The 16,967-nt window shown below is 56.9% G+C and overlaps 1 protein-coding gene across 1 annotated transcript; it reads right to left on the reverse strand.

Moving 5' to 3' along the window:
- Positions 1 to 11,813: 11,813 nt before the first annotated feature.
- On the reverse strand, positions 11,814 to 14,328 carry H2BK1 (H2B.K variant histone 1; the record flags this gene model as incomplete). The annotated part of the gene is made up of 2 exons (XM_081244098.1): positions 11,814 to 12,050; positions 14,197 to 14,328. The coding sequence occupies 2 exons, from the start codon at positions 14,326 to 14,328 to the stop codon at positions 11,814 to 11,816; spliced, it is 369 nt and encodes a 122-aa protein (XP_081100224.1).
- Positions 14,329 to 16,967: the final 2,639 nt, after the last annotated feature.

Consider the following 16,967-nt stretch of genomic DNA (forward strand, 5'->3'; position numbering starts at 1 on the left):
ACATCCTAGCTGTCAGCTGCAGGGAAGGAGGCCTCAGGCTGGGGCTGGGAGTTAGGGTGGAGCCCTCCAACCCTGAGCTTCACCCCAGAGCTGCACGCAGCAGGGTTGAACGGACCACCCAGACCTGGTGTCTAATCCACAATTTCAGGGGTAAAGGAAAACGGAGCCCAGAGGCGGGGAGAGCTTCGGCCAAGGTGTGACACCTTGTTGCAAGGGTGGGGGTGGGGGTGGGGATGGGGGATGGGGCTTTCAAGCTGCCTTTTTCTCCCTCGTTCTCATCTATCCTGTGCTTCACCACGCTGGCCTCCAGCGGCCAGGGCTCTGGTCCCAGAGGGAGGGCACGTGGGTACCAGATAATTCCTCCTGCCTTCCCAAATGCCACCAATTAGCCCCGCACCTTCCCACTTCCAAACGCAAGGGAGGGGGACAGCAGGGACCAACGGCAGAGAACACCCCACTCTATGAGGAATCCCCTCCAGGGATTCTCTGGAAGATGGGCTTCTGTGCAGGGGAAAGAGGGCTTGGCCTACAGGCAGCCCACCTCGGTGCTGACCCCCCCCTCCCTGGGTGACCCCGGGGTCTCCCATGGCATCGCTACCTGGAGAGTGAGGAGGAGGTGGCTCTGCCCATTGGGGCACCTTAGGATGATGAGACTACTTCCACTTGGGGAGATGAAAAGGGGAAAGGGGAGAAAGGACATTCAAAACCCAGCCCCTGGGGACCACTGCCCAGCACACGGCCTCCTTGCTCCAACCCAGCGGTCTCCCTTCACCTGGCTCTCATGACACTTAGAACACGCTTTGACCTCAATTCACACACTCCTTACCTGGCTTCTTCGGAGAGAACCCTGGGGCTCCTAGCCCTCGGTGGCATGGTTGTCCCCTGCTCTGCGAGTTCCCCAACTCCAGCTCCCACAACAAGGGGAGCCCACGGGTGGACTTCCACCAGGGGCAGGAGGCTGTGACCCCTGCAGCCCCCAGCGGGTCAGAGCAAGCAGTGCAGAGCTCGGGCAGGTGGGTGGGGGAGGGCTGGTGTTCAGAGGAAAGCGGTGGAGCATTCGCAGAGAAGGCACTGGATCTCCCCGCAGCCCTTGCTCTGGCCACAAACGCCTGCCTTTCCCTACAGCCTTTTTCCCCAGAACCTTCTCTCCCCACCTCACCCCGCCCAACCGCTGCCCAAGAGCCCTCACCTCCCCGACTTCCCAGACGCTCCTGTAGAAATAACCAAACCCTAGAGTAGAAGGGACCTTGTAGATTAGCTGATCCAACCTCTCCTCACTCCGCAGGCAGGGAAACTGAGGCCCAGAGACAGGAAAGTACCGTGCGAGACCACAGGAGGTTCGTGCCAAGTGGGGCTAGAACCAGGGTCCGCTGGCCCCCAGACTCTGGCTCTTTTCTTTTTCCATACTTACTATAGACCTTCTCTCTCCCCTCCCTCCTCTTTCCCTTTCTCTTTCTTTTCTTGTTTTTCTCCCTGAAATACCTCGAGGAAGAAGAGAGCTGGGGAGACAGGACAGGAGAATGACAGGAGGTGAAGACCCAGGTGGGGTCTGGACGGGAGGTTGGGGTAGGGGGGTTGCGAGACGGAGGCTGGGCGCGGGCAGGGGCACAGAGCCAGGGACGAGGAGCACGGAGGTGGACAAAGAGGGCAGGTGCCCGCGCCGTCCGGCCGATTATCCCTCTGCCGCTGGCCCCTTCGCCTGTGGGGTCCCAGCCCGTCCCATCGCTAATCTCAGGCACCCCAGCCTCAGCATCACCTCCTTTTCTTCTTCTCCTTTGCCAGCTTGGCTTCCTCGGCGGCGCCTTGGTCCTTGATAAGGTTCATCCTCTTCTTGCCCAGCGGGGCCTTGAAGCACCAGTCCTGGGTTGGAGGCAGAGGAGGAAAGGTAAGTGCACGGGGTCTGACCCCCGGCCCTGCTTCCTGGCCCTCCCCTTCCCTGGAGTCGGGCAGCTTTCAGTTCAAACCCCAGATCCACTCTTTACGGTCTGCGTGACCTTGAGCAATTTCATGACCTCTCAGCCTCAGCTTTCTCCTGTATAACGTCAGGAAGATCACGGGGGCTGCCTCACGCGTTGTCGGAAAGATGGTGTGAGTGAACGCTTCCAAGGTGCGCGGCACAGGGCCGGCACATCTCAGGGAGCCCTCTAAGTGTTGGTGAGGAGCATGGAGGTGTGACCCCGGGCTCAGAGCCACTCCATTCCCTCACATCAGGGTTGCCTCCACACCCCAGGGAGAAAGGGTGACCAAGGAGAGGCAGAGGAGGATGGGGACCGAGATGGACCAGACGGAGCCCGGACTGCGCAGGGCAGGCAGTGCATAGAGCGCGCGCTGCAGTGGGTGGCGGGCGCGAGGCTGGTGGCGGTGTCTGAGGACAGAGGGGACGGAGCCTGAGGTGGCTGGAGGCCCGCAGGGACGCTCACCTGTATCCGGATCTCTTGCCCCACTTTCTTCCTCTTCTCCACCTGGAGGATCTCAGAGTCAAAAGTCTGATTGGGATGTAGGCTAGCAAACCGGTTCTTCCAGATCTGACCGTGGAGAGGTTGGAGTGCAACGGAGTGTCAGGGTTCCAGGTGCACACACGCACTCACACACACATGCACAAATAATCTCACACGTGCACACACGCACACTGCTCCACCTCTCCTCACCGAGCTGCCTGACACTTCCACCCAGACCACAGACCAAGGCCTGATCCCAAGGCCTGTGGCCGCAGGGATAAGGCCCCCGACCCGGGGAATCACACCTCACACCCCTCTCCCCTCTGGCCTTCTCCCCTCGGCCTCCACACCCACACTCTGACACTGCCACCTCATGATACACGGCACAGGTCCACTCTCCCCAGGACCAAGGTCACCCCAAGACCCCACAGGCCTGGTCACTCTTCCCCAGCCCCTCCCCTCTCACTTGTGTACTCCTCGTGTCCGGCTTTAATCACAGGGATGGATTTGGAGGACAGCATTCTCAGCATCATATCTGCTTCCTGGAACAGAAACATCTTTCGGCTTTTTTTTTTTTTTTTAAGATTTCTTTTTTTTTAATTTATTTATTTTTGTTTATGAGTTTTGGCTGTGTTGGGTCTTCATTGCTGCGTGGGCTTTCTCTAGTTGCGGCGAGCGGGGGCTACTCTTCGTTTGCGGTGTGCGGGCTTCTCATTGCGGTGGCTTCTCTTGTTGTGGAGCATGGACTCTAGAGCACGTGGGCTTCAGTAGATGCGGCTCATGGGCTCAGTAGTTGTGGCTCAAGAGCTCTAGAGCGCAGGCTCAGTCGTTGTGGCACACGGGCTTAGTTGCTCCGCGGCATGTGGGATCCTCCCGGACCAGGGCTCGAACCCGTGTCCCCTGCATTGGCAGGCGGATTCTGAACCACTGCGCCACCAGGGAAGCCCTAAAGATTTCTTTTGATGTGGACCATCTGTAAAGTCTTTATTGGGTTTGTACAATATTGCTTCTGTTTGATGTTTTGGGTTTTTTGGCCCCGAGGCACGTGGGATCTTAGCTCCCCGACCAGCGATCGACCCCGCACCCCCTGAACTGGAAGGTGAAGTCTTAACCACTGGACTGCCAGGGAAGTCCCCCATCCTTTGGCTTTGACCCCCTCACCTCTACGCATCACAAACTCTGGCCCTGATTCTCCCAAGAGCAGCCTCCCACCGGGAATTCTCTGAGATTCTGTCCCTGACCGCTTGGTCCATGAGTCCAGGCAGTGCCTTACCCCCTTCCTGGTCATTTCTCCCTTCCTTTTCTTCTTCTTTTTCTCTTTTTTCTCCTTTTCTTTTCCCTTACTTTTCTTTTCTTCCTTTTTCTTGCTCTCCTGGACCTGCACCTCCAGTTCCATTTTCAACTGTGACAAACAAGGGAAGATGTTTCAGAGAAGACCACAGGGATTTGATAGGAGCAAGAGAACCAAGGGCCTGAGCTAGGGGTGCACCCAGGACCCCAAAGGCCCGATGTCACTGGTGGGATCCAGGCACTGAGGGACCAGACACTTGACTGGGGTCCAGGAAGAAAGGGGTGCAACTGAGGGAGCGCTCTGCTCAGAGCTGCTGCTCTCCCAGCCCACGGGGGCCTGGAGCCTCGGGGCTCTCACCAGACATGTTTCCTCTCGCTGGCTAAGGGTGCCTTCTCTAGCTTCTTCTGGGTATCCCCTCCTCCCCATGCAATCACACTGGCTACGTACATCTCCTCCACCACGTCTGCCTCTACTGAGGGTGGCCTCTCCCCCTGCCACCCTCAGCTTACGCTCAGCACTCTCTGTAACCTCAGATTCCACCTACCATAGAAAGTCTTGTATCCCCAGCTCCACAGTACCTGTTCTGGAGTCTTGTCTGCAAAGATCAGGTAGGATCCACCTAAAGACTCATCTGGATAATCAGGGAATCGGCCAGGAAGGGCACTAAATGAACATAAAATGGTTGGAGAGACAGATGGATGGATGGGTGGATGGATGGGTGGATGGATGGATGGATGGATGGATGGATGGATGTGTGGTTGGATGGATGGATGGGTGGACGGATGGGTGGAGGAACGGAAGGATAAATGGATTGATGAATGGTTAGATAGATGGGTGGCAGAAAGGGTGGGTGGATGGATGGATAGATGGATAGAGGGAAGGATGGAGAAAGATGAAGGACCAGGGAGATAGAGGGAGAGACGGAAGGAGTGGATAGTTACAGGATAGAGAGGGGAGACTAGTCAGGGGGCGTCCCTGGATGCTTTTCCCATCTTATTCTGGCATTTTCTCTGCCATCTGGGGAATGGGAAGTCACGTGTGGAGCTGTTCCTGTAGGCTGGGGGCCCCAGGTTTAAACCAAGTGTGTCAGCAGCGTATTGGGGCGTGGAGGGGGGATGGAAAAGAGAATCCAATCTGGACCAAAGGACAAAACAGAAGTGGGGTTAAACGCTGGGGTGAGGAGGGAAGGAAGGGTTCAGGGCTGGGTCAGCTGAGGCTGCGGACGCTGACCGGCACCCGATAAACCGCTGTCGGAGTTGCCCCTTCATTTTCTCTTTCATGCCGGGCCCTCCATCTCCCTGCGGGCATCGTGGGTCTTCACCACGGCCGACTGGAACTCCTCCTTCTTCTCCGTCTGGAGGAGTCTCCGGACATCCTCCCCGAGGCTGGCCTGGGACATGACGCCCGAGTGCTCCGCCGGGCTGGACGAGGGGAGCGGGGGACGTGGACGGGGAGACAGAGGGGCTCAGGGGTGGGAGTGGGGAGGCCCGGCCCCCGGCACACAGCCCCGCACAGGCGAGGCCTCGCGTACACACCCACACGGAACAGCGCGCAGGCCTGCAGCAGGAGAAATTGTGTTCGGAGCCCGAAACGCGTCTGCGTAAATTACTCTGATAATGAGTTTGCTAGATGCATCCGGGCCGGCCCCCCGCCCGCTCCCCCCAGCACACCCTCCCCTGTGAGCCTCCGGGCCCCACCTCCGCACCCCACCCCCACCCCGCCCGGCAGCCGCTCTCGCAGCCACTTTCCCGCCTCATTGGCTCCCAAATGTATTTTAAATATCACTCTGCGCAGAGACAATTACTGAAAACGCTGAGCTCACACTGTTGATGGGCCCGGGCGGCCGGGCTCATTCCTCACCCACCTCCGTGCCACGGCCCCCTGCCCTCGCCCCACCAAGGCCCGAGGCCGGCCTCCCTCTGCCTGCTCTGGCCTCCTGGGGGTCTTAGCTCTCCGGCCCCCAACGAGCTCGGACCTCCACTGCCACGCAGCTGCCGCCCGGCCGCTCCCTCCTTCTAAGCCGCCCTCCGCCCTCCAGCCCTTGTCTCCGATTCCTGTGCCCCCCCAGCCCCCTCCCCTCCCCATCAGCCTTTATCCGCCGGGCTTCTGCAGGCTCTGCCCACGGCCAAGCCCCCTCTCAGGGATCAGGCCTCTCACCCCTATCATGGCCTTGCTCTCCTAGGTCAGCAGAGACGAGCTGGGGGCAGCCCATCACAGAGCAGAGGACAGACGAGGCTCAGGGAGCGGGTCTGTCCCCCCTGCCTGGACACGCACCCCCCTACCGCCCACGCTCCCCGGCATGCGCATTCACGCTCCCGTCACCTGGTTCAGACTTAGCCACCCTGCCTGCAGAACAGAGGAGAAGCGAGCCTGGGGCCCCCAGAGCAAGTGGCCCAGTCTGGTGTGAAAGGGGTGTGGCCTCATCCCAACTCGGCCTCCCGCGCTTCTCCCAGGGGCTGCAAGAGCCTTGGCGGGGCTCCCACTGGCTTCGCGGCCGCCTCCCTCTGCGGGGCGCCCCCACGTCAGCCTCTCCTGCCAGCTGGGGGACCAGGGGCCCAGATGCTCTGGGCTACTATCCCTCACGCCGCCCCACGTGTGAGTTCCTTCCAAAGGGCTCTAGATGAGGGAGGGGCGGAAAGGGATGTGGCCTGGCAGTGGCTTCGTGCTTCTCCCTCAACCAAACCCTGAAGGATCCCTCAACCAGGGACACTAGCCCCAGCCTGGCCCCACTCCGCTCATTCCTACCCCAGTCCTGAGTGGAGGGGGGCTGTGGGCAGGGAGGGGCTATACAGGGCCGGGGTGGTGCACTCACCATGCCCATGAACTCCATCTCCGTCCACCGGTCCTGCTGAGTGCGTTTCCTCTGCTGGTAACCTTTCCACACCTGGGGGGATACATGGGCCCAGACACTCCCCATACTGCATTTCTGCAGAGATGTGAGGGGCAGAGCCCTGGGGAGGGCACCTCCCGAGGACAGCTCACTGGCAACTGCCCCCCTGAGCAGGGAGAGCCCAGAGCAGGGTGGGGCCCGTCTGCACCCAAGGTGTCCAGCTCCAAGGCTTTGTTCCCTCAGCACCCCCTGCCCCGGAATTCCCTCCTTCTCATCTCCACCCTCTACCCTGCTGTATCTTTTGAAGCACAAATCAAGAGTTCAAGTACCACCTTCGCCGAGAAGCCCTCCCTAGTCTCACTTCTCAGAATGCCCCCCAGCATTTGGAATAAATGCTTGATTGCACCCAGGCACATAGACGTGGGCGCTGTAGGGACTGTGCAGCTCCCCTACATCTTGGGCACAAGGAAACTGAGGCCAGAGCCGGGACGTGGCCTCTCCCAAGTCCAAGGGCCGTTCGGTGCAGAGCTGAGACCAGGGCCAGGTTTCCTCACTCCTCACCCAATGCAACTCTCCCAGGCTGCCGGCCACTCTCGGACCCATGGACACCCCAGTGCCATGGGGTGAAGGGTGGGCGCTGGGCAGAGGGGGGCATGGCCTCGCCCCGGTAGCGTCACTGAGACAGCGCCTCGGTGAGCAGGCTCTGCGTCCAGGCCCCCGTCCCGCTTCGCCCTCCTGCTCCTGTGACTAGCACAGGAAAGGCCCCCGATGACTAAGGGCCTCTGATGAGTGTACTGGGGAACCCAGGGCCTGGAATGCAGTGTTTCCATACCCTTGATGTCTGACAAAAGGGACAAGAGACTTGCTTTGGCTCTCAAGGGGAAGGGAAGCTCTAGCTTTGGAGCTGACCTTCCTTCTCCAAAGGCTTGTTTCTGCGCTTCCTGAGGGCGAGGACCCCCTGCTCATCCATGGGGCAGCCGGACCTGGGTACAGTCACCCAGATGCAGGGGACTCAGACTGGGGTTCTCTGCGTACTGATTTATAACCTAAAAATCGACCTCATTTGGAGAGGATGTCTGTTCTCAGGGCTGTTGCTTGTTAGTTGCTTGGTTTGCTTTTGCATTCTGGGGGGAAAGAGTTCTAAGTTTCCTGTATTGGACTAGGAAACAGATGCTTCTGAGGCTCTGGGACTTGAGAGAGAAGATGGGAGAGGAGATTGATTTAAGAGAGAAAGATCCAGCCGCCCTAGGTCAGCAGTCCTGGGCCCTTTCTGCCCTGGAGTTTTCTAGGCAGCCTCCAATCTCCTCAAGCTGGTAACCACTACCGCCCAGAGTGAGCCGGCTTAACAGCACCTTGGGGGGGATGCTAGAGGGGCCACGCCCCTGCGCCAGGGCAGACAGCAGGGCTGCCAGGTGACATAGGAGAGGCACGCCCGCCAGGACAGTAAGAAAGCACGGAGAAATCTAGAGACAGAGCTGGGTTTTCTGTAGTCAGGTAGGATGGGGTGTGATTAACGTAAAGGGTGACCCCAGGTGGCACAGACCCCAAAGACACCGGGACCTCTTCCGTTCTCGATTTCGTTCATCATGTCTCCTTTTGCCTCAGGAGGCTCAGGATACATTTTAGTGACTCGTTGTTAAGAGTCTTAAAAGGTTTTGGAATGATCGTCTACTCTGTTCTGCTGCCGGATTATGGATCTTTCTCCCCTAATTTTTTTATTTTTATTTTTGTATTATTATTATTTTTTAATTTTTTTGGCCGCGGTGCAGCTTGTGGAATTTCAGTTCCCTGACCAGGGATCGAGCCTGGGCCTTCGGCAGTGAGAGTGTGGAGTCCTAACCACCGGACTGCCAGGGAGTTCCCTTTCTCCCCTAATTTTAATGGTCTTTCTGTTTGGGGGGCTTTTCTGGTATCCCACTTCAAGTCCTTTTGGGGATAGAGATGTAGAATAAGTAATAAACAAATAATATACATGTTTATTGACTGATGAAGGTCTCTAGCTTAATATCTAGTCGTGGGGCAACAGAATCCAAGCACCTACATTTCTGTCATCAATTGCTGAGCCAGGCAGGCTTCCTGGAGGAGGCGACTCTACCCTGACCTTCCTCCTGGGTGCGGGGAGGGTGGGGGTGAGGGCGGTGGGGGGTTACCTTCTGTACGATGATCGCTGCTTCGTCCTGACTGAACCTGGGCCGCCCTTCCTCCCGAATCTTTCGATCTCGCCCCTCCTCTTTCTGAATCTCTCGCATGAAGGTGGCTCGAAGCCTGCCTTGCCTGGCCCGCTCGGCCCTTTGCAGTAGGATTATGGCCTCCGTCCCGGGTAATACTGGAAAGCTCTGGCCAGAGCAGGGGCAAAGGAGGAGGAAATGAGGGAGGGCTTGCATCCAGGCGGGCAGCTGGGAGACCAGCCCCCAAAAGACATCCCGGGGTAAGGTTTTCCCAAAGCAACTAGGTGCACAAGTCCCGTCCCTCTACCTTGGTGTTGGAACGTTACAGGGAGCATAAGAGCACCCAGAGGCGGGTAAAGGGCAGGGCAGAGCCTCTGTGTCCTGCAGGGTGGCAGCTCTGCTCCTGAGGGCGTCTCCCTGACTTACCTCCTCAGAGAACAGTGGCTCTAGTCTGGACAGGAGCTCTGCCAGCATATGCCCTCGCTCCCTCAGGACGCTGGACTGCTCCAGCTGGAAGCATTTGGGAATTGGAACCTCCAGGTCTGCCTTTGGGGCAACATGGGGGAAGGAGGTGGGAATAAAAATCCAGACCGTCGGAGTCCGCAGCTGGTGCCCTCCAGGTGAAGGTGCAGCCCAGGGATGCTGCAACGGTCTAGGGTGGTGGGCGGGAAGGGGGGGTGAGGGGTGCGTGTAGAGAAGGGTCCCTTCCCCAGAGCAGAGCCCTGGTTCTGGAATGAATAGTCCAAGGGAAGCCTGACCACAGGCAGGGGCGGGCAGGGGCGCTGTATGAACGTCTGGGGCCCAGCCGGGACTGGCCCACGCAGGGGTCCCTCTCCCCACCAGGCCTTCTGCCCGCCCAGTAGCCCCAGCCTGAGAGCCAGGGACACACTTTGCCCTTTGCCCTCCCACCACTTCACTCACCCCTCAGACGTGGTGCTCACTCTTCACACTGCCCTCTGTGAGCTGGTCGTGGAATCCAAAGAACTTCTGGAGGATCTTCTGGAGGGGGCTGCAGGTACAAGACCGGGGGACACTTAGAGGATGTCCTGGAGGCAGCATGCGTGGGGACACCGGCTCCCTTGTTAGCAAGCATTGACCAGGGCAGAGTGCAGGTCAGCTGTGGCTACCTCCCTTGTGAGCATCAAATGAAAGAATGGGCTTCATCTGAGGTCACCCTGTAAACTGGGAGGCTCTGGGTGGATAGCAGTCCTAAAGGCGTTACTCCGACTGTACCTCTCAGCTGGAGACCCTGTATTCCTTACTGCAGAGCGAGCCTCCTTACTCTCGTATGTGACTGTACTGGGCACACGGCTGCCATGAAAGCGCCGAGTCCTAACCACTGGACCGCCAGGGAGTTCCTCACTCTTCTCCCTTACAGTGAGCACAAGCACACCTGTTTCCCTGGGGTCTGACAGTACTTCACTTGGTTCGAGCAAGCTATACCCTCGTAAAGAATGACATTAGGAGTAGTGTGTGGGGCTCAGTGGTGTTTGGGGCTCATTTTGAGCCCTTGTGGGTTTCCCCATCACTGCTCCAGGCTCATGAGAAGGCTCTTTGGAAAATACGAAACACAGCAGTAGCCCGGCCCTGGCCAGCTGGGGTGAGCTTTTAGCTCAGTGTCCAGTAGGGACTTATGAAGAAGTCACATATCATTTATATATAAGGCATGGGGCAAAGGACAGCGGGAGGAGAGCGGCGGCAGCAAAGGGCAGCCAGAGAGGACTCCTCAGGCGCAATGCGCCTGCAAATTAATTAGCCGAGGATCTTGTCGAAATGCAGGTTCCGATTCTGCACTCTGCGCTGGGGCCAAGATCCTGCATTTCTAACAAGGTCCCCGGCATCACAGGTGCCGCTGGCCTCTGAATCACACCTTGAGTGGCAAGGTGTGAAACACAGCGGGAGTGCGGAAGAGCCGAGGTTCCTGGGCCACGTCTCCCGAGCCTGCCCCTTTCTGGCCGTGGGACCAAAGTGTGGATAATTTGTTCTCATCTCTCGGCATCTCCATGGTAGGCTTGACATAGGAAGAAACACGTGTGAAGCATGTAGGGCCACACTTCAGCCATCATTACAGTGAGCCTTTTCAGTACAAGAAGCTGAAATTACAAAGGGAACGTAAGGGATTTTAGACTGTTCACTAAACCCCACCCCTTCACCCCACTGCCTCAGAGGCTGAATGAGGAAGAAAAGGCAAATGTGGCCACATGTTAAGTGGTGAATCTAGGTGCAGGACATACATGGGGTCATTGTACATTTTTGCAATTTTTTTCTATGCATTTGAGATTTTTCAAAATAAAACTGGGAAGAAAAGTTAGGAGTCTCAAAAACATTCTCACCAATTTGTTCTGAAGTTAAGGGGAAGAAAGCATTAGGGGGAAATAAAAACATCTTAGAGATCCCAGTTGGTTATTTAGAAGCTGGTCTGGGCCATTCATTTTAGTGTCTTGAAGAATAGACCTGTGTAGCCCCTGTGCCCGGCACAGGACGAAAATTATGGTATGCCAGAAACGGCATCACAAAACCATGGCCTGCAAGAGTAACACGCATGGAATTTCAGGCCCAGAGAGGGCATGATGGAAGCAGCTAGCAGTAGACCCAGGATTCTAATCCAGACCAAGTCGGACTTCATCTCACTAAGAATGAGAACGTTGTACATTTACATGTACACTCACATGTCCCTCACGGGGCCCACCCAGAAAGCAGTTTTTTTTTTGGTTTGGTTTGTTTTTTTTTGCGGTACGCGGGCCTCTCACTGTTGTGGCCTCTCCTGTTGCGGAGCACAGGCTCCGGACGTGCAGGCTCAGCGGCCATGGCTTACGAGCCCAGCCGCTCCGCGGCATGTCGGATCTTCCCGGACCGGGGCACGAACCCGTGTTCCCTGCATCGGCAGGCGGACTCTCAACCACTGCGCCACAAGGGAAGCCCCCAGAAAGCAGTTTTTAAAGGTCTGAATAAGTGTTCTTCCACCTTGGGAGCCAAAGAAGTGATGACACCCTTGCCCCCCGTCACACCTTGCCTTCACCCATCCCTTTTTCAAATCAACACAGCACGAGGAAGCAGTTCACCCTTTATTAAGGTCGGGCCCCAGGTCACTTGGAGCTGGTGTACTTGGTGACGGCCTTGGTGCCCTCAGACACAGCGTGCTTGGCCAGCTCCCCTGGAAGCAGCAGGCGTACGGCTGTCTGGATTTCCCGGGACGTCAGTGTGGTTCGGCCCGAGTACTGGGCCAGCCGGGCGGCCTCGCCGGCCAGCCGCTCAAACACATCGTTCACGAACGAGTTCATGATGCTCATGGCCTTGGAGGAAATGCCAATGTCGGGGTGCACCTGGAGAAGCGGCAGGACCAGTCGATTAACATGGGGACTCTGCCCCAAGCCCCAGCCCCAAGCTGGGGACTGCAAGGCCCCCTTACCAGCCTCTTTCCAGAGGCTGAGAGACATGGAAACAGGGATTTATTTTTTTACTACTATATCCAAGTTAAAAAAAATTTCTCCCAACTGCAAGAGATAAGCAATGCTACCTCTCTATTTTCATTTAATGCATTTGCAGAGTGTTCCATAGTATGGACGAATCATAGTTTATATTATACATTCCTCTCTTAATGGACATTTAGGGGGTTTGTTTTGCTATTACATTGTGTTATAATAAATATGTCTTTGAACAGTTGTGTGAGCACAATGAGGGTTATTCCTAGAAGTTCCTAGAGGGCTTGCGCACATAACTTGGTAAATCGTGACCAAATTATTTTCCAGAGAGGACACGCATAGGACACAGTCTCAGCACCAGACTGGGGGTAAGGAGACCTGGCTTCTGTGGCTGTCCCATGAGTCACCGTACGACCTTAAATACGGCACTTTCCTCCGGGCCTGTTTCCTCTTCTGTCACAGAAGTTTTTGAACTAGGTGACCTCTAGTAAAACAAATGGTAGGGACCTCATAACAGTCCTAAAATGTGAGTAGGCGGATTTTTGCTTCTCTGTCAGTGAGAGGCAAGTGACTGCCTGATGAGGCACGTCAAGCCGGTGGTGGCCACGGAACTAAGCCCGGGCCCCTGCTCTGCCCACCGCCCCTCTGTACCGCGTGGGTTCAGCCTGACCCCCGCGTGTTGTCTTCACATCCTGTTCCCCTCAGGGTGGCAGAGGAGGGACAGCGGCCTCCCACCACCGCACGGGGGACACGCGCGGCAGCCCAGCCCCGCTCCAACCCTCCCGGCACGAGCTCTGAGCCGAAAAGTTAGGCCAAGCTGCCAGGCTCACTGATACCTGCTCCCACCCCCGCTTTCTTCAGGACCCTGGCGTCTTCTCTGCTGCTGCCCTTTGGCCGATCCACATGGGTGCCGGGCCCACCCCACGAGAGCATTCCAGAGACCCAGGGATTCGGACTGGAGACGGGCTCCAGTCTGCCGTCTCATCTAACAAGGGGTGAGGCTCAGGCAGGTTGGGGAGGCTGAGGGCAGGCAGCCCAGACACCCCTCCCTCCTCCCGGCCCCGGCTCTGCTGAGCAGGGCAGTGTTTGAGGCCAGGTTGCCCGGGATCCTCTAGACACACTGGTTGGGTACCTGAGTGCCCCCAAATGCCTGCCAGGGCGAGAGTCCCAGGCGTAGGTCCTCTCACAGGCGCGCTGGGAGAAGTAGGGCACACGTGTGGGCCAGGGGTGGGACTGACCCCCGGGCCAGGGGGGCCAGACGTCCGTTGCTGTCAGGTCGTGGGACTCAGTCACCCCACCGAGACTTTATGTACCTGGGGTTCCTTATCTAGAAGGTGGACCAACCCCTTAGCCCCCCAGAGACTGAGTGCCGCCCGTCTGGAAGGCTTCCCCGAGGCGGTAGTTCTCACGCACCGCTCCGTGCTCTAGCCACCACTAACTGGTACCCTCACTCTAGCCACCACTAACTGGTACCCTCACTCTAGCCACCAGTAACTAGTACCCTCACTCTAGCCACCACTAACTGGTACCCTCACTCTAGCCACCACTAACTGGTACCCTCACTCTAGCCACCACTAACTGGTACCCTCACTCTAGCCACCAGTAACTGGTACCCTCACTCTAGCCACCAGTAACTGGTACCCTCACTCTAGCCACCACTAACTGGTACCCTCACTCTAGCCACCACTAACTGGTACTTCTCGTTGTGCTGGCGTATGTTTGGCACCGGGTCACCTTCAGCCCGGCACTCTTTTGTGGTCTTCCTTTAACTGTGTTCCACCTAACGCTCCACATAATAATCTGGTCTGTCCAGAAGCCTGTGAGCCTCTGGACTGTGGTGGGAGCGTGTTTGAAGGGTCTCCTGCACATCACAGGTCAGGACAGACACTGAGCGGCTGCAGGGACCTCCGAGATTAAGTGCCACACCCTCCAGAGGGGCTCAGGGGCCTCAGTGCCGCGAGTAAACTGCGCCCCGCGCTCTCCATCCGGTGCCCTTTCCAGGCTCTTTTGCCAGCGCCCCTCACACGCTCCTAGCCCCCGCTCTCACCTGCTTCAGCACCTTGTAGATATACATGGAGTAGGTTTCTTTGCGCCGGCTACGCTTTTTGGACTTCTTGTCTCCAGAGCTCCGGCCCCTCCGGCCCCCAGACTGCTGTGGCTGTCCATGCTCGGTGCTCATCCTCCCGGCCCTCCTGGTGGCCTCCTCTTCCGCTCCTTGGGTGAACTTTTAAGAAGTCAGTTGCCCACCAGGTGGGGCTGGGGGCCAGCACCTGGGAGCGGGGGAGGGGCCTGGCCCAACCCTACCCAGAAGGCGCTCTGGGTTAATCCACAGAGCCTGATTGCTCCCTCCTCTCCCCCAGGGATTTCCCATCTCTGAGTAAGAAGCCCCCACCAGCCCCCTCCCCCACATTATCATCTCCCATTGTATTACTCACCGTCAGAGTTCATGCCCTGCACTCATGGCAGCTCGCTCAAGTGGCTGAGCGCTGGGGTCAGGAGGGGCACAATGCACCCCCCACCCCCCACCCCCGCGGGCCCTACAACACAGCTGGAGAGACAAGGCTGGTTCACACGCAACAATCAGGGAAGAGTGAAAGGGCGAAAGTATGTGGAACAGAAAGCTCAGAGGAAACTTAGGGCTACAGCGGCCAGAGAAGCCTTCGGGGAATAAATGAGGATGTGAAGCTGGCCTGGTAGGATGGGTGCAATTCAACTGGGGAGAAAGGAGATTTTAGCTGGGAGGAACGGAAGAAAGGAATCAATGCGTGTGGTTACAGGGAGGCTTGGACTGAAGGCAGAAGATGGAGCAGAACCCAAGCCCAGGCTGGGCAGAGGCGGCAGGAGCCACAGCTGGGAGGGCCTGACAGGGAGGGTGTCCGGGCAGGAGGACTGGAGGAAGCGGAGCAAGAAACACGGGCGCTCCCCGTGAGAGCAGGTGTCATGGGGTCCCTGTGGAAGTTAGCTGCGAAGGGAAGGGAAGAAAAAGGCGCTGTTGCATGGAGAAAGCTGTCTCACTTGGCACCTATGCGTGAGCGAGTATTTCAGGTTCTTGAACGCTGTGATTAAAGAAACCATGAGCAAGGTGACAAGTCCAGGCTGTGGGGAAGAGGGTTTCCCAATCAAGAGGTGGGGAGGGAGTGAAGACAAGCATCACCTGTCTGGGGGAAGGTGGGCCTGAGCAACCGCCAGCTCACCAAGCCCCCCTTTTCCCAGTTCCAACACCCAGCTACAGCCTAGGGTTTGGAGGACCAGGAGGGCAGTTTTTAATCCAAAATAAGGCCCTAATTTTAGGTGTTCGTAGAAATACGTATTTTTTGGGACTTTTAAGCATTCTTTTTTTAAATATATAAATTTTTATATAATTAATTAGGTTATTTCTTTTGGCTGCGTTGGGTCTTTGTCGCTGCACGCGGGCTTTCTCTAGTTGCAGTGAGCGGGGCTGCTCTAGGCGCGCGGGCTTCAGTAGTTGTGGCTCGCAGGCTCTACAGCGCAGGCTCAGTAGTTGTGGCGCACGGGCTCTAGAGCGCAGGCTCAGTGGTTGTGGCGCACGGGCTTAGTTGCTCCGCGGCATGTGGGATCTTCCAGGGCCAGGGCTCGAACCCGTGTCCCCTGCGTCGGCAGGCGGATTCTGAACCACTGCGCCACCAGGGAAGCCCTTAAGCATTCTTAAAAATCTTTTGAGACTGACTTTTTTTCTGGACAAGCTGACTAGCCTATTATGTCTGTTCCTCTGGTTCTGAAGCCCTCCCATCCCTGGAGACCCTAACAGGCTTCAACGGGCTTTCTTAACATACCCAGACCCGCCCTTGGCCAAAGGAGCAGCTCTCATCTGTTCCCATTATCCTCCTAACCGAGTCTCTGGATACTCAGGACAGACTGACAGGCCATTTTTCTCTGGGCCCCGCCCGAGGCACAAAGCAGCCAAGCCAGGCCCCTTGGGGTCAGAGGGCGGAGTGGGAGTCCTAGTCTCTTACTCCAGCCTCGCGAATCTCGGACTCAGCTGCAGCTCCTCACTTACTCCTCTGATCCCTCTGCCCAGGGCAGCTCTTGGACTCCACGGCCATCTGAGAAGATCCCACTCACCTTTCGAGTTAGAGCACCAAGCCCACCTTTCTGGGCAGCTACTCACGAGAAACTTCCCTCCCTTTTACAGCCTTCGGCGTATCCTACTAAGTCACAATTTAACACCTGCTTTATGCCCTTGCTGTCTTATTGGCTTTCCCATTAGATCGAGAGCTCCTTGGGGATTTAGACACCATCTGGGACTTTTGTGTTTTACATAGTCTTTAGATGTTCTATGATGGGCACTGAAAAATCATGGCTGTGTATGTTTCCCCGCAGGGATGGCCGCTGAGGTTTCCGAGATGGTGTGATGAATCCACATCAGTAAGGCTAGAAGCCAGGTGGCACAGAGGCTGGAAGTGCTATTAACTCAGATGGGCTATGCAAAGTCCTGGCTTGGAAATAAAACAGATACAGCGCTAATGAAAATTAAGGTTGTGGACAGATAAAATGATAAAACTTCCTGTATCCCGCTAGAAACGGTAGTTCACAAACATCAGTGTGAAAATGCCGACTCCTGACCATTTCTGCATCTCTCCCACCCCACCAACTGAAATCAATAGGCCTGAAGCCCAGGAATCTGCGTTTTTAACCAATGTCCCAAGCGTTGTACAGGTAGCAGCAGCAAAGCCTCAGACCGCTCTGAAAAACACGCTCCGGGACAGCAGTTCTCAAAGTGTGGCCCCCAGACCAGCAGCATCGGCATCACTTGGGAACTTCTTGGCATTGTTAATTCTTGGTCTCACCCCAGACCTA

Source organism: Mesoplodon bidens (assembly GCF_964165515.1).
Source record: "Mesoplodon bidens genome assembly, chromosome: 9".
Taxonomy (NCBI): Eukaryota; Metazoa; Chordata; class Mammalia; order Artiodactyla; family Ziphiidae; genus Mesoplodon; species Mesoplodon bidens.